This window comes from Silurus aristotelis (genome assembly GCF_946808225.1).
Source record: "Silurus aristotelis genome assembly, chromosome: 13".
Taxonomy (NCBI): domain Eukaryota; kingdom Metazoa; phylum Chordata; class Actinopteri; order Siluriformes; family Siluridae; genus Silurus; species Silurus aristotelis.
In genome coordinates this window covers 23989949-24012184 of record NC_139586.1, presented here as the reverse complement: position 1 = coordinate 24012184, position 22236 = coordinate 23989949, and the positions used below count along the sequence as shown (strand labels likewise).

Genomic DNA, 22236 nt, shown 5'->3' with positions numbered 1-22236 from the left:
GAACAAGGAAAATGAGAGAGAGAGAAGGTTGGATGATGAAGCAGGAAGTGGATAGGATTAGTAAAGAGGAAGTGAGAGCAGCTATTAAGAGGATGAAGAGTGGAAAGTCGGTTGGACCAGATGACATACCGGTAAAAGCATGGAGATGTTTAGGAGAGATGGCAGTGGAGTTTTTAACCAAGTTATTTAACAGGATTTTGGAAGATGAGAGGATGCCTAAGGAATGGAGAATGAGTGTGCTGGTACCGATCTTTAAGAATAAGAGAGATGTGCAGACCTGCAGTAACTACAGGGGAATAAAGTTGATCAGTCACACCATGAAGTTATGGAAAAGAGTAGTGGAAGCCAGGCTGAGAGAAGAGGTGACCATCTGTGAGCAACAGTAGGGTTTCATGATGAGGAAGAGCACCATAGACGCATTATTTGCTTTGAGAATGTTGATGGAGAAGTATAGAGAAGGACAGAAGGAATTGCATTGAGTGTTTGTGGATTTAGAGAAAGGGTACGAGAGAGTGCCAAGAGAGGAATTGTGGTATTGTATGAGAAAGTCGGGTGTTTTAGAGAAGTATGTGAGGGTGGTGCAGGAAATGTATGAGGACAGTGTGACAGCAGTGAATTGTGCAGTAGGAATGACAGACTGGTTCAAGGTGGAGCTTGGACTGCATCAAGGATCGGCTCTGAGCCCTTTCCTGTTTGCAGTGGTGATGGACAGGTTGGCGGACGAGGTCTGACAGGAGTCTCCCTAGACTATGATGCTTGCGGATGATATTGTGATTTGTGGTGAGAGTAGGGAGCAGGTTGAGAAGAGCCTGGAGAGGTGGAGGTACACGCTGAAGAGAAGGGGAATGAAAGTCAGTAGGAGTAAGACAGAGTACATGTGTGTGAATAAGAGGGGGTGCAGTGGAGTGGTGCGGTTGCAGGGAGAAGAGGTGGAGAAGGTGGAGGAGTTCAGGTACATGGGATCAACAGTGCAAAGTAATGGAGAGTGTGTTAGAGAAGTGAAGAAAAAATTGCAGGCAGGGTGGAGTGGGTGGAGAAGAGTGATAGCAGGAGTGATTTGTCAATTGTCATTTGTGATCTGCAAGAGTAAAAGTTTACCGGACTGTGGTGAGACCTGCGATGTTGAGATTTTTATTGGGAGTGATGAGGATGGACAGGATCAGAAATTAGTTTATTAAAGGGACAGCGCATGTAGGTCGTTTTGGGGACAACGTGAGAGAGGCCTGATCGAGATGGCGTTGTATTGTGCAGAGGAGGGACATGGGGTATATCATTAGGAGAATGCTGAGGATGGAGCCACCGGGAAGGAGGAAAAGAGGAAGGCCAAAGAGGAGGTTTATAGATGTGTTGCAGTAAGACATGCAGGTAGTTGGTTTGAAAAAGGCAGCTGTAGAGGACGGATGATCCGCCGTAGCGACTTCTAATGGGCGCAGCCGAAAGAAGAAGATCATTGAGGGGTGACTACTTTTTATCTGTTTACATTTGTCATTTGGCAGACACTCATCCATTTATCTCACTCATACAACTGAGCAGCTATAGGGTTAAGGGCATTGCTCAGGGGCCTGGGAGTGGCAGTCCAATGCCTTAACCACTAATCTACCACCTCCTGTTTTCACAGCTATAAAAGTTACATTAGCACATTTGAAAATATTCGGAACCAAGCGAATCAATCATGTAACCAAAAAGTTGTAAATCTGTAAACCTCCCGTGTCCTAAAGATGTTGGAAAAGCTTTATATGGAGATTCAAAACACCAGGTTGTTCCTTCAGAAATAATAATAAATGGACGCATGTATATAAATTTGATTCACTGCTGCATTTCTGTCACAGCTACTGTTTAAAATGTAATCAGCACCTTCCGACCAATCAGAATCCAGAATTCAACATATGGTATAAACCTCATTATCCAGACCCTATTTTAGTCTCATGACACCTTTTGCTGGTCATGTGACTCATGTGGAGGTGAATCATTTTGGCAGGTGCTGTGTGCTTGACACACTCATGGCTTCAGGGCTGAAGGTGTGCTGCATGCTTTTTAAATCACTCAGCAAAATGAGCATGTTGTAAAAATAAAACAGAAAAAAACAGGAGGTGTCCAGGATAAAATAAAACAGTAAATAAATGTCATTTAGATTTACAACCAAGGAAATAAAATCCGAGATAATGTTTGGATTGAGTAAGAGCAGTTTCATGAACGTCAGATACTCTTTAGAACCAGAGCAACAGTGTGCTTGGCCTCATGCCCAGCACAAATCCCATGAGAAGAGTGTGTGAATGTGTGTGTGTCCAGACCACTTAGGCGAGGAGGATGAAAAGGTTAGGAGAGACGCCAGATGGAAAACCCGCCCCAGAACAGCTGGGTGCTCTCTCTCATGGGACAAACAACGCTGACTGTTGGAGCGAGAACTGAAAGAAACATAATTTTAAAAATATGTAACTATTTTTAGGACTATTTATTGTAACCTTTTTTTTTTTTCTGTGAGATTCAATAAAACAATTAGAAATGTATGCAACATGGAATTTTAAGAACAGCTGCATAGTGGTTTATTCCTGGGCAATTTTTTTACAAGAAGTTTATGTTTGTATATATATATTTATTTATTTTATTATTTTCAGAAAAAAAAAATCTTAAAGATTTAATGCTCATGGCTGAATTATTATGTAAATTGAAATAAAATAAATCAAATTGACATCGATGACTTCATTCACTTTGGGCCAAAACTCTATAAATGGAGAGTGTCTAACACACACACACACACACACACACACACACACACACACACACACACACACACACACACACACACACACACACACACACACACACACACACACACACACACACACAGTATCCAAACAGGCATGAGATGAAACATCTTTCAGTCAAAGGGATCCTAGTATGTGTGTGTGTGTGTGTGTGTGTGTGTGTGTGGGTATAAAAGAGGAGGCTGCTGAAAAGCCCTATTGTCATGTAAAATGAAAAACGGAAAAGAAATCAAGCAGATTCTGCCAGTGACACAATTACAGCGGCACGCATAAATAGCTGTTTGAAGCCTGGCAAAAAGCAGAAAAGAGACAAAAAAACAGGAGGAGGAGGAGGACGAGGAGGAGGAGGAGGAAGAGATAGATTGTGTCTGCTTTCAGAAAAGGAGCAGTGAGGTGGAAAGAAGTCCGCTGCTCCTGCAACACCACTCAAAGTCGAAAATGATAGCCGATTAACCTCCTCTCCTTTTCTGCCTGTCAAGGATGTCAAAGAAAAGAAAATGGGAGCTCAGCGTGGTCAATTACGAGCTACGGCTTTATTATTTGTTCAGTATTTTTCGAATCATAACTGTTTTCGAAAAGATTCGACCACGTGCCGTGTGATGAAACCGAACTGCTCTATTCCTCTTACTCCACACCGACTTGCAAACACTAACAATATGAAAGAAAGACATCATAATATATTGTATGTATGCAGTTACATTTATAAAGCAGACAATAGTTACATGTGTAAAGCAGCTATAAATGTAACTGTATGTTTGTAGCTATAAACAGTCGTTCCCTCACCAGCTTCTCTGATTCTTTCTTTCGTGAACATACCAAAAAAATGAAATTCATATCATGTTAATAAAATTATTGATATTTTTGTATTATCTTTTATTCTTTTAAGCTCTGACTCTGACAAAGTGCTGACACTGGAGACTCCTTCAATAAATATTCAATAAACATTTCCTTCAACGAAACACCACCATATAATTTACCGGTTGCACACGTCATTCTTTTGCATTCATTCAATATGGTACAGATAGTCGAATTTATTACTTTGGTTCAGTTGGTTCAATTTGGACAGACAGCAAATCATAATTTTACTTAAGTGCCATCCGACTTCTAACACATGGCTGTTACATCCCAGTCTAGGGTTGGGGCACACAGTGTGATTAAAGGCACGGGGTAAATATATATTAGGTGGATGAAAGTGTATTTGGTAAAAGTGTGATGGGGGAATGGAAACACAAACACCGGGGTATCGTAAACTGAAGGTGTATTGAATTATGTACAATACTATGCACCAGGACAGACTTCAGGGTGGACCAAGGCCAAAATAATAAACAAGCCTTTGCAGTGAGTCGTAAAAAAGACGTCACTGAGAACGAACTGTTCCTATACAAAGAAGACTGTATTAGAGCAGGTGCATTGATATAAACCTCTGATTTGCAGTGTTACTTTAAAAGCTTAAAGATTTTTCTGTGGGGACCCTTTTAATTGCAACTTTAAACTAAATTAAGGACAATAGTGTGCTTTTCTTCAGCTCTAAATTTGTCTTTAAAAAGGAGCAAAATAAGAAATCACAATATATTGGTTAATCAGTAATCACCACATCTCTACATTGTTGTAATGTTATTTTCTTTTTGTATTGCGTGTCAGTGGGAATTTTCTTTTTGGTTTTAATTTTTGGTTTAATCTGGGTCTGTACCCAAAACTGTTATTAGGTTTGAGGTTCAAGTTTATTTCTTTGTCTCATACTGTATATTACATACATAATGTAACATATGTAGTGATTGTCACATACACTAAATGGATTTGAGATGAAATATGGCTGAAAAAGTCAGGTGTCCCAATACTTTCGTCAGTATAGTATATAATTTAATAATATATAATCAAGATAAATACTACAAATATAAGTTGGGATATATATTTTTTGAGAAACACCATCTCAAATCAAATATAATACATTTTTAGCTAGATTAATATATTTTATTTGATGTCTAGGCATGATGAGTAAAACCCACTGAGTACATAAAAATGGCTTTATGCAATTTGTAAGTAATAAAACACCATGTTCTGTTTTAGGAAAGAAAACAAAGCTATGGGGTTTATTTCTCTTATACAACTTTTTTCCCCTTGTGACATCTTTGTAGGGTTTTTTTACTGCACACCTTATTATGGCACCCTAAATTCTATTACATGTGACATTTTCCTTCTCTAAACTCTGTACATGTGAAGCAGCTTCTGTTCTGTTATGTAGCTTTATATTGTGTGATGTCGCTCTATGATGTTTTATGTAGCACCAGGGTTCTGGAGGAACGTTGTTTCATTTCACTGTGTACTGCGTCAGCTATATATGGTAGGAATGACAATAAAAGCTTCTCGACTCGACTTGACTTGACTTGAAGCGGACCCTGTATTTCCACAACTGTATCACAGCGGAAACAGAAAGACATTTTGTCTTCAACACTCACCACATCAGCCGCCTCCATCTTGTCTATTTGTAGAGAAGTGTGTGGTTCCACCTGAGGAATGTGTACACACAAGATAATTTACACATAGCGGTTTTCCCAAACAACAAACAGGGCAATCAGCGTGTCTGGAAGGATCCAGGAATAAACGAGCACCGTTTTGTCAAACAAGTCGTTTCTCTGTGACCACAGACGCCCCTGAGGACACGCTGCATGCTTTTGGATGTCTAAGGTGAACTTAAGATGTCTGGGTGGGCGACTGGAATCAGATATGAAGACACCCACCTCAGCAGGTTCACGAGGTTAAAAAAAAATTCTATATTAAAAAATGGCATGTACTGATAATTCAGTGGCAGAATGTAGTCCATGCTGTTTATGCTGCACAGAAAGAAAGAACCGTTCTATTAGAAGTCAGTTCCTGGTTACCTGGTAAGCTGAGAAGAATAAATTAGGTACTGTAAAATATGATATATTGTGATGTATGTGCATCTCCACAACTGAGGCTGATGGGATTTTCATCTTAAAGCATAGGCAATGATACAATACATTAAAGATAATGTGAAGCAGCTACCAATGTGATGCGATTCGATAAGATATGATTAACCCCTATTACAATATGGTCTGATCCGATTTTTACTTGATTCAATGCAATTGTCAGGGATTCACCCTGCCACGCCCCCCTCTGTAGCTGTCAGGGATTCACCCTGCCACGCCCCCGTCTGTAGCTGTCAGAGATCCACCCTGCCACGCCCCCCTCGATAGCAGTCACGCTGCTTCCCAAGATTACCGACAGCTGTGGCTCATGAAAGATCAGACTACATAAACTCACGTTCTTGAGTCACAGGCTGTCGGTCGTTATATTGTCAAGCTGGACAATCGCGTGGCTGCTCGACCGCCGGCTGTATATGCGAATTCCACTTCCGACTTGGATTACTCATTGCCGAAGGCTTTATGGATTATGCTTGGGACATTCGAACTCATAGCGGACAACGCGTATCGAGCGGATGTCTTTGTTTGTTGTTTTCAACGGCTTATGAGTGTTTCTGTGTTGTACGGTTGTTGAAATAAAAGGACAATGATCGGACTATATCGGCTTCCGCGTCTGCAGCCTGACAGAACGACCGACCTATACCGAACGCGGATTCGCCATTCCGCGATTCCGACCGCAACGGATCGGCAGCTGAACCCGGCTTCGGATTTCCTCCGGAAGCTCAGTGCCGCTTCTCGCGGTTCAGATCCACAGAAGCCGGATCATGAGAGCGCGGCTGCGCCACGCCCCTCAGAGAGCGCGAGGGGATTACCGGCTCGTTACTCGGGGAAAAAAGACGAATTGGGCGGATTTCTGCAAGGCATCGGCGAGTATGTGGCTGTTAACATTTCCCGGTTTCCTTCCGAACGAGCCAAGATTGCCCTCTGTATTTCCCTCCTGTCTGGAGAAGTTCTTGCCAAAGCCAGCTCACTATGGAGCGCCAAAGGGGGCAAATTCGGCTCACTCGCCGAATTCAGCGGGCTGCTTCTGGGGAAGTTGGGGATAGAGGTGGTGGATCTCCACTACAGTCCCCTTGAGGAGGAAGGTGCTCCATTCCAAGGTTCTCAAGAGCACGCGGCTCCGTGCCGGATCTCCCATGAGCCTGCAGCTCAGCCCCAATGTTTTGATGAGAGGGCTGCTTCATCTCAGGGTCTCTACCAGCGTGCTGCTGTGTTTTGGGGTTCTCGTGGACGCACCACACCATCTCCGAGCGTCGGCGAGCACGCCATGCCGTCACAGAGCTTCTACAGGCGTGCCGCTCTGTTCCGAGGTTCCCGTGGGCGTGCCACGCCGCCACAGTGTCTCCAGGAGCGTGCTTTCCCGCCACAGGGTGTTCACGAGAGCGCCGCGCCGCCACAGGGTGTTCACGAGAGCGCCGCGCCGCCACAGGGTGTTCACGAGAGCGCCGCGCCGCCACAGGGTGTTCACGAGAGCGCCGCGCCGCCACAGGGTGTTCACGAGAGCGCCGCGCCGCCACAGGGTGTTCACGAGAGCGCCGCGCCGCCACAGGGTGTTCACGAGAGCGCCGCGCCGCCACAGAGTCTCCAGGAGCATGCTTTCCCGACACAGAGTCGTCACGAGAGCGCCGCGCCGCCACAGAGTCTCCAGGAGCATGCTTTCCCGCCACAGAGTCGTCACGAGAGCGCCGCGCCGCCACAGAGTCTCCAGGAGCATGCTTTCCCGCCACAGAGTCGTCACGAGAGCGCCGCGCCACCTCCGGTCACAGAAGGCGAAGTGACTCCTCCGAGTCCCTCTCCAGACGACGCCACATCCCAGAGCCCCTTCCAAGGCGACATCTCGCCCACGGAAAGCTCTGCGCCGCCCCAGGACCTCCAAGAGAGCTCCGCCCAGCTCCAGGTCCCTCCAGAGAGCTCCGCCCAGCTCCAGGTCCCTCCAGAGAGCTCCGCCCAGCTCCAGGTCCCTCCAGAGAGCTCCGCCCAGCTCCAGGTCCCTCCAGAGAGCTCCGCCCAGCTCCAGGTCCCTCCAGAGAGCTCCGCCCAGCTCCAGGTCCCTCCAGAGAGCTCCGCCCAGCTCCAGGCTCCTCAAGAGGGCACGACTCCGCTCCAGGCTCCTCCCGAGAGCTCGTCTCCGCCTCCGCTTCAGTGTCCCAAAGAGAGCTCCACTGATGTCGTGGACCTCCAGGCGAGCCCTTCTCCGCTCGTGGATCTCCAGGCAGGCTTCACCTCATTTCCAGGCTGCTCAGTAGGCTCCGATCTGCTCCTAAGGGTCCCAAGGAGCGCCCCTACGCCCAGGGGTTTCCCTGTGCACTCACCCCGGCTCCAGGACTGCGAAAGGGAAGTTGAACCGCTGCCCCCGGGTTCCGCAGAAGGCGACGGCTCGTCTCCAGCGCCCGCAGAAGGCGACGGCTCGTCTCCAGCGCCCGCAGAAGGCGACGGCTCGTCTCCAGCGCCCGCAGAAGGCGACGGCTCGCCCCCGGGCTCCGCAGAAGGCGACGGCTCGCCCCCGGGCTCCGCAGAAGGCGACGGCTCGCCCCCGGGCTCCTCTTCAGGGCGACGGCTCGCCCCCGGGCTCCTCTTCAGGGCGACGGCTCGCCCCCGGGCTCCTCTTCAGGGCGACGGCTCGCCCCCGGGCTCCTCTTCAGGGCGACGGCTCGCCCCCGGGCTCCTCTTCAGGGCGACGGCTCGCCCCCGGGCTCCTCTTCAGGGCGACGGCTCGCCCCCGGGCTCCTCTTCAGGGCGACGGCTCGCCCCCGGGCTCCTCTTCAGGGCGACGGCTCGCCCCCGGGCTCCTCTTCAGGGCGACGGCTCGCCCCCGGGCTCCTCTTCAGGGCGACGGCTCGCCCCCGGGCTCCTCTTCAGGGCGACGGCTCGCCCCCGGGCTCCTCTTCAGGGCGACGGCTCGCCCCCGGGCTCCTCTTCAGGGCGACGGCTCGCCCCCGGGCTCCTCTTCAGGGCGACGGCTCGCCCCCGGGCTCCTCTTCAGGGCGACGGCTCGCCCCCGGGCTCCTCCAGGTCCCTCTGACGGCCACGTCGGTCCTCCAGGTCCCTCAGAGGGTGGTACGACATTCCTGGTCTCCGCCCGGGACGTCCTCCACTCCCCGGTCATTGTCATGGTTGGCGTCCAGTTCCGGTTCCCCGCCATGGAGATCGCTCCGGCTTCAATCCCCGCCAGGGGCTTTACTCAGCCTCCCGTCAGCACCGAGGGCGTGGCTCCGTTCCGGATCCTCCTGCAAGGTGTTGTTCCATGCCGGCTCTCCGCAGAGGATGCTCACCAGGCCTCCGTTGCTCCCAGGCGTCTAAGGAGGCCTTCCTCGGAGTGCCCTGGCCCGCCTGGCATAGGTGGGTTTTGGGGCGTCAGGTGTCGCCCCTGGAGGGGGGGGTACTGTCAGGGATTCACCCTGCCACGCCCCCCTCTGTAGCTGTCAGGGATTCACCCTGCCACGCCCCCGTCTGTAGCTGTCAGAGATCCACCCTGCCACGCCCCCCTCGATAGCAGTCACGCTGCTTCCCAAGACCGACAGCTGTTTAATGAAAGATCAGACTACATAAACTCACGTTCTTGAGTCACAGGCTGTCGGTCGTTATATTGTCAAGCTGGACAATCGCGTGGCTGCTCGACCGCCGGCTGTATATGCAAATTCCACTTCCGACTTGGATTACTCATTGCTGAAGGCTTTATGGATTATGCTTGGGACATTCGAACTCATAGCGGACAACGCGTATCGAGCGGATGTCTTTGTTTGTTGTTTTCAACGGCTTATGAGTGTTTTTGTGTTGTACGGTTGTTGAAATAAAAGGACAATGATCGGACTATATCGGCTTCCGCGTCTGCAGCCTGACAGCAATAAGATGCAATTCAATACGGTTCAGATAGTTCACAATTATTAATTTGGTTCAGACAGATAGCAAATCATAATCTTTCACAAACATGCATTTGTAGTGCAAAAAGAAAGGAAAAATAAGATTAAATAAAACCTCATGTTCTGTCTTCTGTCAGGAAGTTGCAGCTCTACCTCTGCCATGTTAATCTGTATTCTATGTGACTCTCAGGACACGCCTCGGTCTCCGTAGTGTTGTAATGCGTCATATTCACATAGCAGCAGCGGTGCTGAGAGAACGCGCCCGGGAAACAGTTCAGCGAGGGGCAATCAATCTACATATCAAATATTTTCCACTAATTTTTGGTCACTTTCTAAATATTAAAAGTATAGCAAATCAAATAATAATTATATATAAATAAATCATGTTTTATTGATTCAAATATGTTAAAAACGATGCACACTTTTTTTAAAACTGATGCATCACATCGCTAACTTTTATATCTACCGTAATTTCCGTACTATTAAGCGCACCCAAATATAAGCCGCACCCACTGAATTTTACTAAGATTTTTATTTTAAACATAAATACGCCGCACCTGTCTATAAGCCGCAGGTGTCTACACTGAAACTAATGAACTTTACACAGGCTTTAGCGAAAGACAGTAAATGCAATATGTTGAGCTTCTATTAGGAGCATAGCGGTATTTTGGGAATAGCATGTCACTGCATTTACCGGTATTACTGCGTGTGTGTAAGACTGAAGATTATGTCCTTATTATTTTCTGATGCTCATTTCTAAGTTTCTTTGACTAACCCGTAACGCTGTTGCCAAGAAAAATAAAAAAGCACGAGTTTTGGAAACCTGTCTGTGCTTATATGATTTCTGTTGCAACTGGAGTTTTAGCGAGCTCTCCCTTCACCCAGACTCAACGCGTTACAACGGCTTGTATCTAAACAGCAGCCTATCAACAAAGCCATTGTTCACTGTCTTCCTCCTTCCTTTCACAACTATTTCTGTAGTATTTTTCTGTAGAAAATGTAGTGGCTTATAGTCTGAAAAATACAGTATGTGCTGATGCGAATCCCTACTGTATACTAAATAATGAACAAGCTTGCATGCAACAAATATTGTTTGCTATTCAAAAGTTGTCTCATATCAGTCATTAATATCAATAATAACAGTTTTAAATTTTTCATTCTACCTAAAACAAATTAACTGCAGCTTTTCTTCACATACACAACAAAAAAACAGCACTTTATAAAATAAAAATTTAATTTTTTAAATAAATCTTTTTTTCTAAAAGTATAACATTCTGAATTATGCTTAACGGCTTGCTAGGTATAGTAACTTACTACAGAGCTGAGTAGCTGATCAGGTAACACTCCAGCAAACAAGCTTCCTCGTATCAAATACGTGCCTGATATTCAGAAATCTTTAACATAAAGAATTCAGAAAGCAGCAGTTTTTTTTATGATTTATTAAGAATGTATAAAATAAAATAAAAGTGTAATTGGAGTCACTTTTGGAGTAAAGAAGAGCAATAGAAATTCTATTCCAATATTTTTGTATAGTACTTTCAACAATGGACAGTTTGTTTATAGGACTGTGGTGAGACCTGTTATGTTGTATGGTTCAAAGACAGTGGCATTGAGTAAAAGACAGGAGGTGGAGCTGGAGGTGGCAGAGCTGAAGATGTTGAGGTTTTCGTTGGGAGTGACGACGATGGACAGGATTAGAAATGAGTTTATCAGAGGGACAGCGCATGTAGGACGTTTTGGAGACAAGGTGAGGGAGGCGAGAGTGAGTTGGTTTGGACATGTGCAGAGGAGGGACATGGGGTATATTGGTAGGAGAATGCTGAGGATGGAGCCACCAGGAAGGAGGAAAAGAGGAAGACCAAGGAGAAGGTTTATGGATGTGGTGAGGGAAGACATGCAGGTAGTTGGTTTGAAAGAGACAGATGTAGAGGACAGGGTGGTATAGAGACGGATGATCCGCTGTGGTGACCCCTAATGGGAAAAGATGCAAAAAGAAGAAGAAGAAGAAGAACAGTTAATATTTTCTAAAATTAGCTTATAAATTTGTCCCTATTAATTTATCTCTAATCAATGAGCCAGCCTGTGTGACACCTTGAGAGAAACCAGATTTAGAAAGAAACCCATCCTCATTCTCAGGCATGTATGGAGAACAGGTTTGGCTACATATGGCTGGAAAAGTCTGATGTCCCAATACTTTTGTTAATATAGCGCATGTGTGTGTGTGTGTGTGTGTGTGTGTGTGTGTGTGTGTGTGCGTGTGTGTGCGTGTGTGTGTGTGTTGGCTCCATGTCCCCAGACTCACCCTGACCTTATGATAAATCTCGTTATTGAAGGATAAATGATGGAGATGGTGCTCTAAGCAGTGCATTGTTTTTCCCTCTGAAACAAATGCAAAAATGTGCGATTCCACGTGGTCACATGCCAGTGATCTTACTCATACACATTCCACACGAGATTTAAATCTCTGAAAACACAACACACACAGGAAATTCCCATCCTATTCTGCATAGCCACTGCCTTACTGTTACGGTGAGTGGGAGTTTTCAGTATGAGAAAAGGAACAAAGAACAGGAAGTGTGGAAGTGAAGTGAAGCGACGTGAAGGCAGAATCCATGTTAATGAGACAGTCTGGGTGAGACCCAGAATCTGGGTGTGGCAGGTTTGACTTTGATTAGTGCAATTTTTCTGAAAAGATGTGAAAAGAAGGAGTGACGTGAATTAATAATGGAGTAGACAGGGTGCAGCAAGCCTTGAGGATCAGCCCTCACAGATCAGCTCGAGATTCCTTGAATGCTTGAAATTCAACACTTCAGAGTTGCTTAAAAAAGAATTGCAAGAAATTCAAAATGCAGTAATGTTTGTGCTTCTCTGCTTTAAATATATAGTGAAATTATGATAAATTCAGAATAAAGATATGCTTAGATTAATAGAACAAATAAAATTAACAATAAATGAAAGATATATTTCTGATCAAACATTTTAATAAATAATAATAATGATAATAGATAATGACAACTACATTTAAAACAAAAGAATTAAGAGGATGAGTCTGCTTTCTCACCCTTCAATAATTCAATAAATAAACAAATAAATAAAGCAATAAAAGCTGTAAAAATAAAAGCACAAAACTGTACATCAGCAGTACAATATGTCTAGGCCTGCCGCAATATCAATTTAATTCAATTTAATTCATTTTAATAATTTTGTTTATTTTTATAGCACTTTTCACAGTGAACATAAAAACAGCTTTGCAGAATGTAAGAATTATAGAACAAAATTCACTTGTATTTAAATTTGTGTATTTATCCCGGATGAGGAAGCCTGGGGCAACTGGGCCAAAAAAAAAGAAACGGAATAAGACTCAAAAGTGAAACCGTCCTCATCTGAGTGACAATAAGAGTGTGATGATAAATCATTCAAACATTACAAACACCAGAGTGTGAGAAATATCATGAGCATCTGGAATGTGTGATCATGAGTAATGTTCTTCCAAGCATCCTTTCATCACTATTCCTTAGCAGTTGTTTTGACAATAACAATTTCATTAAAGCCTGTAAAGCACCTGAAAATATCACCATCGGCAATCATTAAGACAAAAAAGACATAAAGCAAAAACATTTATTTAGACTAAGACATTAAATATATATATATATATATATATATATATATATATATATATATATATATATATATATATTCAATAGAAAATAAAAGCAATAGAAAAGATCTAAAAAAAAAAAGAAAAAGAAATAGAAAAATATTCCAACAATGAAACCCACATGATTTTTCAAAGCTGCTCTACAAACAGAAAAAAAAAAAAATAAAAATCACATTTAGGATTAATGTACTGGATTGAATCTTTTTAATTTACGCCCAAATTTAATTGAACCCTTTCTAAAATAGACCTTCTCAGAATCTCAGAAAGAAATAAAAGCGGCTTATTTATTGGTGGAGAAAAAGAGAGTTTATTAGTTCCAGCACTGCAGGAATATTGTAGATATATTCTCTTCTTGAATATGAATAAACAGAGAGATGGAGAAACCACAGAAAGAGCGCTTAAACCATCTTATCCATGGAAAAGAAAATCTAATAATAACAATTGATGCATAAAATGTTTTCTCTGTTTTTATAGACAAATGTGTTTCCATACATCCTGATGTGTTTACACTTTGAATGGGTTTTCCACAGGAAATACTGTTCCTCATTACAGCAACAGACACACATAGAGAGCATTGGCCTGTAAGAGAGAAAGCGGGATAGAGAGAGAAAGAGTAGAGTTAAATGCAGTAATATTTGAGCATGTACACCATAGCAGACTACCTGTACATAGTGACAAATAAACACAAACGCCAGGTAGAGACTGGTGTTAGACACCAAGGAGAGCATGTTTCCCTCAGAAAAACATTGTCTCCACTACAACAAAACACATCTGAGCTACACGTTAACACAAAGTGCACAAAATACACACAGATCTGACACACCAATAAACCAAATATTCCACAATCTGTGAAAAACTTCTCTTTCAACCAGATAAAAGCTGCTGTATATTAGCGACACAATATTAGGAACAGTGTGTGATCCGCTTCGTTCCTGTGTTTCCCTATTATTGTTAGAATTGCTCTGTATTATTATTTTTTTTTACTAATTTTATTTCATTTATTCTTCCTTTAAATATTCTGTATATAACACTTCATATTGTTTTCAATGTATGTACATTGCAATTTTTTCATTTTAACAGCGTGCGGTGATGACGTTTCTTGTGAATGAATGCGTTAAACCCATGGATTTCTACAGGAGACTTCAAGCACAGTACGATGATGAAATTCAGCTGCGGTAAGACATTTGAATGGTGTAAATGTTTCAAAGACGGCTGTACGTCCATCAGTGACGAGCCGCTCATGATGGTTCCCTGAACTAAAAAAAACTCCTCATTTGACTGGAACTCCCCTCGTTTATTTTTTTAACAGCTATAGTTAGTGTGAAAGGTCTGCTTAAGTTCAAACTCCAGCTCTATCAAGCTGCTACTGCTGGGCCCTTGAGCATGACCCTTTACCCTCAACTGTTCAGCTGTATAAATTAGATACCTGGAAGTCGCCCTGGTTGACAGCATCTGCCAAACACCATAAATGTAACTTTTCATGTCATGAAAATGTAAACCTCATTGCTGACTGTTAACTCTGACACTCTGTTGATGAGAACATTACTGAGAACATTTCCATACTCTTCTTCAGCAGAAATCATGTGAGCTGCACATGTAACTGATACAGAACAATTCAGCCGTGTGTGTGTGTGTGTGTGTCCCCTTATCACACAATCATATCACAAATACACTATCTGTCCATAAAATGTGCTTATACAGCTGACTGGGCATTGTATACCTGTTACCATGAAGACACACACACACACACACACACACACACAAACACATACACACCTATGTTTATTACACACTTCCTGCAGGATGGAGCTGTCCAGAAGGCTGTTAGTGGGTGGTGTAACCTTAATAAATGTTTGTGTGTAGCTGTTTGTGTGTGCGTAGGTGGATGGAGACACATACATGGGAAAAAATTTACAGACAGACAGAAAGACAGACAGACACACAAAGAGCGCTCTGTCTGCAGAAGCTCAGCAGTGTTTCATATTCCCACATGAGACGCCTCCAGGGAACTAAAAGGCCCCCAAAAGTCACAATGTCATCAAAGTTCATCAAACCAACTCGAGATGAAATTGAACACTTGGTTTTTAGTCTCATTGTGTGTTTTTACCCCTGATACTCCATTTTCTGTGTTTTAGCCTGATATTATTTTACTTTAAACCCATTTTATTAAACTCTCAGGTAACTGCTGGTGGTGAAGCTGGCGGTGGCGGAAATTCAACAACTGCTCTTTTTCTCATGATAGTAGAAGGAGGCAGAAAAATTAATGCTAGCCTGGTAATATTACTATTACCTATTACTGATAGGTGGCGCACATGTCGACGACCGGTCCAGAGACCGTTAATCAAGATGGCAGACAACAGTGTTAGTGAGTGTATGGAAAGTCATGTGGTAAAGTTTCTTGAACAAAGTAAAACTCTTGTATATCTGATGAAGTGTTCAGCCGCAGCAGGACATCTGAATAGTGTAAACGTTTCAAACGTTTATGTCTGTCAGTGACTATCCAGCTCATAGTGGTTCCCAGCCCACAGCAGTCATTCCTGTGAGCATGTGGAATGCCTGATCCTGGATAATTGATGCATAACTTGTTGTGAAACTTTCTGTGGGAACGGTGAACACTATCATTCACCAGGCTGTCCTAAGATGGTTCGGGCATACTGACAAATCTTTCTAAAATGGCAGTTTAAAATAAATCATTTTCATAAAAAAACGGACCAAAAAGTTTGTACCTTTAAAATGTAAAGCAGGTTTCCACACCTTCAAATTTGTATTCTTTTATAAACTCAAAAGTCCCAGAACACCCCATGTAACTGTCAGTCCACACAAGCAAAAACCTCTGCAGTGATAACAGGATATTCTCACACCACCATGTGGACTTTGAACTCATTGAATGGAGGCTACAGTTGTATTAGTAATGACATCCTTTATGTTTTCTATTATAATGGGTATATTTTGAAAACTTGGAACAGGAGTTTGTGGTAGCTCATTGGCTAAGGCTCTGGGGTACTGATTAGCAGGTCAGGGGTTCAAGTCCCAGCATTGCCAAGCTTCCACTTATGGTTCCTTGAGCTCTGCCCTACAGGGATTCAGTAACGTGGCTGAATCTGCACTCTGACCTCAGCTTTCTAACATTGCTGGGATACGCAAAAATATTTCACTATGCTGCAAAGTACATGTGACAAGTATAAAACCCCTCCACCTTTCCTACTGTCTGAAGAGAAGTAATCTGAGACACATCTACTGAAGGTTGAAAATGTCTTTTTTTTTTTTTTTTTTTTTACTTTTATCCAATTGTCCTCCTCATTTCAACCAGGTATTTACTTTTGCACCTTTTTAACCATTATTTGTATATGTCTGGTTCAGAGATGGAAAGCAACAAATTACATTTACTTGTTTTACTGTGATTAAATAGTTTTTTTTGTGTACTTTTAAGTTTTAAAATCTTAATATACTTAAGCATGTTTTTTTTTTTTTTTAAGTATTGTCCTTAACTACATCGCATGTGTTACTAACAAAAAAAAAAAAAAAAATTCATAAAATAATGCAAGGGGAAACCCCCCCCTAAAAAACAAAAACAAACAGACCATTGCAAATGCACAATAAAGCTGTCTCTATTGCCAGGGCTACGATTTAAGTGTCATATGAAATGAATAAAAAGTGTTATATTTTGGAGTAGATCTGCTGATTTGGCATTAGATTTTAACATTACTGTACAACCAATCATACACTTTTGTTGAAAATACATGGTCCAATCAAAGTCTGACTTCTGAATCTGCATTTGAAATTTCTCAATAACACGTTTTTGTTTTGTTTTGTTATTGCACTTTAATCTGTAAAGGTTTTGCTTCAATCAAAAAGGGCTAGTTTTAGATTTATATCTCTGTCCTTTTTAAACTACACTAGAATCCCCTCCACCCCCCCACTTGGAGTTTTAAATTTCACTTGTACTTAAGTAAAATTTAATTGAAGTAACAATACTTTTAATTGAATAGAATAATAGAATATAATTGGTGAGGTTTTTTTGTATTTTAGGCCAAAATCTACAGAAGTCCTAAGCATTATAAAATATGCGTCTTTCTTGTTTTCTCGTGATCTCAACGTAAAAACCCTTTTTCTCACGTCGCAATTGTAGTGTGAGAGAATCTCAGGCTTTGTGAATGTTTCTGGTGTATACTATTAAGAATGCATTGGTGTTAGAAATCTCTATCAGTTACTAATTTCCCACAGCAAATATGAACTTTATCTCATCCATGATGCTGCGATGATGCTGCCTCTAGAACATGTTCCTATGCCGAACACTCCGAAGTGCTGATCACGAGGAAACAATGTTTGCTATGTCAAGATCATTAGAAAACAAAAAAAGGGAAAAAATGATCATACTGCATGGCCTCTTAGAACTGCCATAAAAAAAAAAGCCTTATTAATACAAAATATGTACTGTGTCTTTTCCCCATTTTAGCCAAATAGTTAATTTTTCTCTTCCTCTTCTGTCTGTTCCCCGTGTTTCCTTCACAGGTCTCAAACTTTAAATGTATGCAATATTTTTCCATCTGTTCTTGAAATTCCACACAAAATCAGAAACATGGCCATAGACATTAAAATAAACCCCCAGCAATTATTCGAGGAATAAAGCAGACACGTGTACCATGAGATGTTTTATTACTAAAATGAAAAGTGTGTCATACAGCTACAGCTTGTTCTGCGAGTACAATAGAAGTAGAAAATAAAAAATCACAGTGCTCTTGCGTGCTACAAATCTCATTAAAACATCTGGAAAAATACAAGCGCACACAACGGGACGTTCGCACTCCTCTTCACGTGCCCTACTGAAAGTGACTAGTGTAATTGGCAATGAGGACATTATTTTTTGTTTCTTTTTGTTACAAATGACTGCAAAATGTGCTTCAGCAGAGTGCAGTGTCACAGGAGAGAAATAAAACAGCTCGTCTCCTCATGCAACATCACAAATCAGGAAAGGGGGATCAGGATAAAACTAAACCAGTGAGAGAGAGAGAGAGAGAGAGAGAGAGAGAGAGAGAGAGAGAGAGAGAGAGAGAGTGAGAGAGAGAGAGAGAGAGAGAGAGAGAGAGAGAGAGAGAGAGAGAGAGAGAGAGAGAGAGAGGAGAGAGAGAGAGAGAGAGAGAGAGAGAGAGACTTGGCTAGTAGATAAACACACAGTGGTTACAGTATCTGAGTGAATCTTTGGTGAAGGGAAAATCTCGGCTTCATTTCTCATTAAAGCAGATCACACAAAAGAAAAAAGAAACGATAAACAGTTTAAGAAGAATTACAGCATTTATCTCTTTTTTTTTTACTTCAATGAAGGATCATGTTCCCTTACTCCAAACAAAAATGTGCACTAAAGGTCCATTGGACATCCTATAAGACATCGGAGCATGAAATCTACAACACATGTACAATATTTACACAACTGAACCTCCAAACAGCAAATATACAAAACTCCGTCCGGGTTTTGCATCCTGTCATCGGAGTCAGAGGTTCACAAGAAGGAGTGCGCAAAAAACAAAAACAAATAATAAACCCACCAAAACATAGAAACGATCACACGTTTGATTGTAACCATGGCAACTATTTAACCTTCTCTCATTGGCTGGTAAACAAATATCAATTAAACTGAAACTGATATGCATATGTTAATTAAATGAGACCAAACTCGCAACAGTACAAGTTTCTAAAAGAATCCTCGCTTCTGATTGGCTAAAGCCGAACGTTTCTCAATCGGTTTCCAAAACAATATAACCATGACGACCATTTACCCTTCAGTAATGAGCGGCAATTACCGTACATTCATACCGCACAGAAAAAACGATTTACACAGCATAGAAAATGTATACATTAAAACTAAACATAGCCAAAGCAACAAACAGCATAGTGGTACAGTCAAATGCCACAAAACACTCGCTTCTGATTGGCTAGCAGGTACCATTTTCATTAAAAGGTGCCCAGTTTATTCGCTCACAACCCTACTTTAACCTTCATGGTGTAAACTAAAAATCTAAAAATAATAATCAAGAAATAACACACTGTCCTTAACGGCAGGATTTTTTCAACCCCACCGTCGGCGTCTTATTTCCTGATGTCCTCGCTCTTGTACACGTTGTTGTACATTCGGTTTTCTACAGCACGCCGTCTCTAGTTAAGTGGATTAGAGTCGAGTTGGGATGCCGTGTCGAGAAATTAAAATAAATAAATACATTAAAAATATAAAATAAATCAACTTGAGCTTGAAGTCCTTTGCAAAAATTTTTTTTCAACATCTTCAAATATATTTCCATTCATCAGTGTGTTACATGCTTCCAAAATTTGGATTGCCGTGGACAGAAACAGAAGACGACGCTGATTAAATGATCGTGTCCTGAAGAGACGTTCTGTTCTCAATACTCAACAACAGTCTTTAATATCGGCATTAGAACTCAAACCAGCGCACAATCCCTCATTATCTCTCTGATCATCAGCTTACTGGGGTTTCTGTTTTCAGTGCTGCTGCAGTTCCAGTGATGTTCTGCATGAATTTAAAATGTTCTTGGTGGAAACCAGAATGTATCTAAATGCACCCAAAGCAGTCGAAGGACAAAAATGGAAAAGTGTCTAAGAGAGAGAAAGAGACGGCAAAGGAGAGAGACAGAAAAAAATAAGAAAGAGAGACACACCGAAAGATAGAGAGAACCTGAGTTAGCAAAAGAGTGGCAGGAAGTAGGGAGGGGAAGAAACCGAGAGAAATAGAGAAAGAGTGACAAGGAGTGGGAAAGAAAGAGAAACAGAGAGACAGACTGAGAAAGAATAAAAATGAGAAAGAGAGGGCAAAAAGTGTTAATAGTGGGAAAGAAAGAGGAAGACAGCCCAAGAGAAACAGAGTGAGAGATTGCAAAAGAGTGACAGAGCGACAGACAGAGAAAGAGAGAGACAAAGAGAAATAGAGAGAGAGGGAGAGATAGCAAAATAATGGGAAAGAAAAATAAACTGGGATAAAGAAAAACAAAGAGACAGACAGTGAGAGAGCAAAAGACAAAGAAAGATGAAAAAAGAAAGAGAAAATGTTTTTATTGGAAAATGCTTGAATTGAATAAGAAGAATGTGTTTGATGTTGCTGCAGTGAGGAGGAGTATTGGAGCGGTGCATTCAGACATCATTTATCACGCTACTTGTTCACATTTAGTCTTAGAGTCTTGATTCCATGAAGCCGAAGCCACTGCTGCAGTTCTATATGCGAGTGTGATACACAATGAGTAAAAAAAAACTAAAACAAAAAAAAAAAAAAAAACACAAATCAAAAACCAGAAATAAACATTTTTGAATTATTATTTTTTTTTTTTTAAGGCCGATTTGCTCAATGCATCGCTAATTATTACCAATACATCTTTTTTCATTGTTAAAAAAATAAAAAAAATTAAGGGTATTAACATGGCGGTTTTTAAGCGTAAAATGACATAAGATGACGTAAAAAACAGGACGTCCCTGTTTTACCTCATCTAATAAAACCATTAAACTCGACGATCGATCCAAAGTGAGCCTCAGATTCTCAGCCTAACTGTGAAAAGTGGTTCCAGTGTGAAACAATTTCCTTCATAAACATAACAGCACTTTTATCTTAAAATTTTTTTTTTCCCATTTTCTGATCCGAGACATGCGGAAAAATCCTTCTGTGACGTTTCGGGAATAAGTCTGGCAGGAAGAGCACGCCCTGCTCACGTCACGTCCTTCATTTCAGTTGCCTCCTCTGGGATTGTATTTCTCTCACTAAAAACTAGTCATTCGTTTTTTTTTATCTGGTTCTTCTATTAAAACGTAAGGAAAAGCTACTGACAAGCTCTAAAAACTGTAAGATTTTTTTCCTCCAGGGAACTAAAAAAAAAAAGGTAGCAACTCTCGATCCTCATGTGAAGCTCTGTGCTGTGCATCCCAGCATACACTGACGTTTGTGACGTATCCCAGCACACACTAAAGCATGACAACTTCCTCCTTGTCTTTGTCGTCAGGGAGAGGATAGGACTTCAGGAGGCTCTGTGCCTTCCCAGGCTCGGGGGTGTATTTATCTCCAATGGGGGGATCTGAAGTTACACACAAAAAATACACAGCGTCACAGAGAGGCACACAGAGAGAGAGACAGAGAGATATACAGAGAGCGAGAGATGTACAGAGCGAGCGATATACAGAGAGAGAGAGAGAGAGAGAGAGAGAGAGAGAGAGAGAGAGAGAGAGAGAGAGAGAGAGAGAGAGAGAGATACAGGAGAGATATATACAGAGAGAGAGATATACAGAGCAAGATATACAGTGAAGAAAATAAGTATTTGAACACCCTGCTATTTTGCAAGTTCTCCCACTTAGAAATCATGGAGGGGTCTGAAATTGTCATCGTAGGTGCATGACCCCTCCATGATTTCTAAGTGGGAGAACTTGCAAAATAGCAGGGTGTTCAAATACTTATTTTCCTCACTGTATACAGAGAGAGAGAGAGAGAGACATAAAGAGACACAGAAGGAGAGACAGACACAGAGAGACACACAGAGTGAGAGACACAAAGAGAGACATACAAAGGGAGAGACATACAGAAGGAGAGACATACAGAAGGAGAGAAAAAGAGAGGGGCACAGAGGGAGAGAGATGCAGAAAGTGGCATGGAGGTAGAGATACACAGAAGAAGAGTAATTATATATATATATATATATATATATATATATATATATATATATATATATATATATAGAGAGAGAGAGAGAGAGAGAGAGAGAGAGAGAGAGAGAGAGAGAGAGAGAGAGAGAGAGAGAGAGAGAGAGAGAGAGAGAGAGAAGAGATACACACAGTAAGATAGAGAGAGGGAGAGACACAGTCTCACAGACACAAACACAAAATGAGAGAGAGACAGAGGCAGACAGAGAGAGAGAGAGAGAGAGAGAGAGAGAGAGAGAGAGAGAGCGAGAGAGAGAGAGAGAGAGACAGAGAAAGAAACTTCAGCAGTTTTTATGTATTAATGTATATAAATAATGCTAGTATAC

The 22236-nt window shown here is 42.2% G+C and overlaps 1 protein-coding gene and 1 long non-coding RNA gene across 6 annotated transcripts in view; one reads left to right on the top strand and one right to left on the bottom strand.

Annotated features, from left to right (window-relative positions):
• The first annotated feature begins 16683 nt into the window (after positions 1 to 16683).
• LOC310736100 lies at positions 16684 to 18763 on the top strand. The gene is made up of 2 exons (XR_014536438.1): positions 16684 to 18223; positions 18345 to 18763. It is a non-coding gene; the product is annotated as an uncharacterized lncRNA (long non-coding RNA).
• Positions 18518 to 22236, bottom strand: part of arhgef18b (rho/rac guanine nucleotide exchange factor (GEF) 18b) — a 73012-nt gene continuing 69293 nt past the window's right edge. For all 5 annotated transcript variants that reach the window (XM_083558999.1, XM_083558998.1, XM_083558996.1 and 2 more), the window contains one exon: positions 18518 to 21291. In XM_083558999.1, coding sequence (XP_083415125.1) covers positions 21182 to 21291 — 110 coding nt within the window. In that variant the 3' untranslated portion in view covers positions 18518 to 21181. The remainder of the gene's footprint in view (positions 21292 to 22236) is intronic.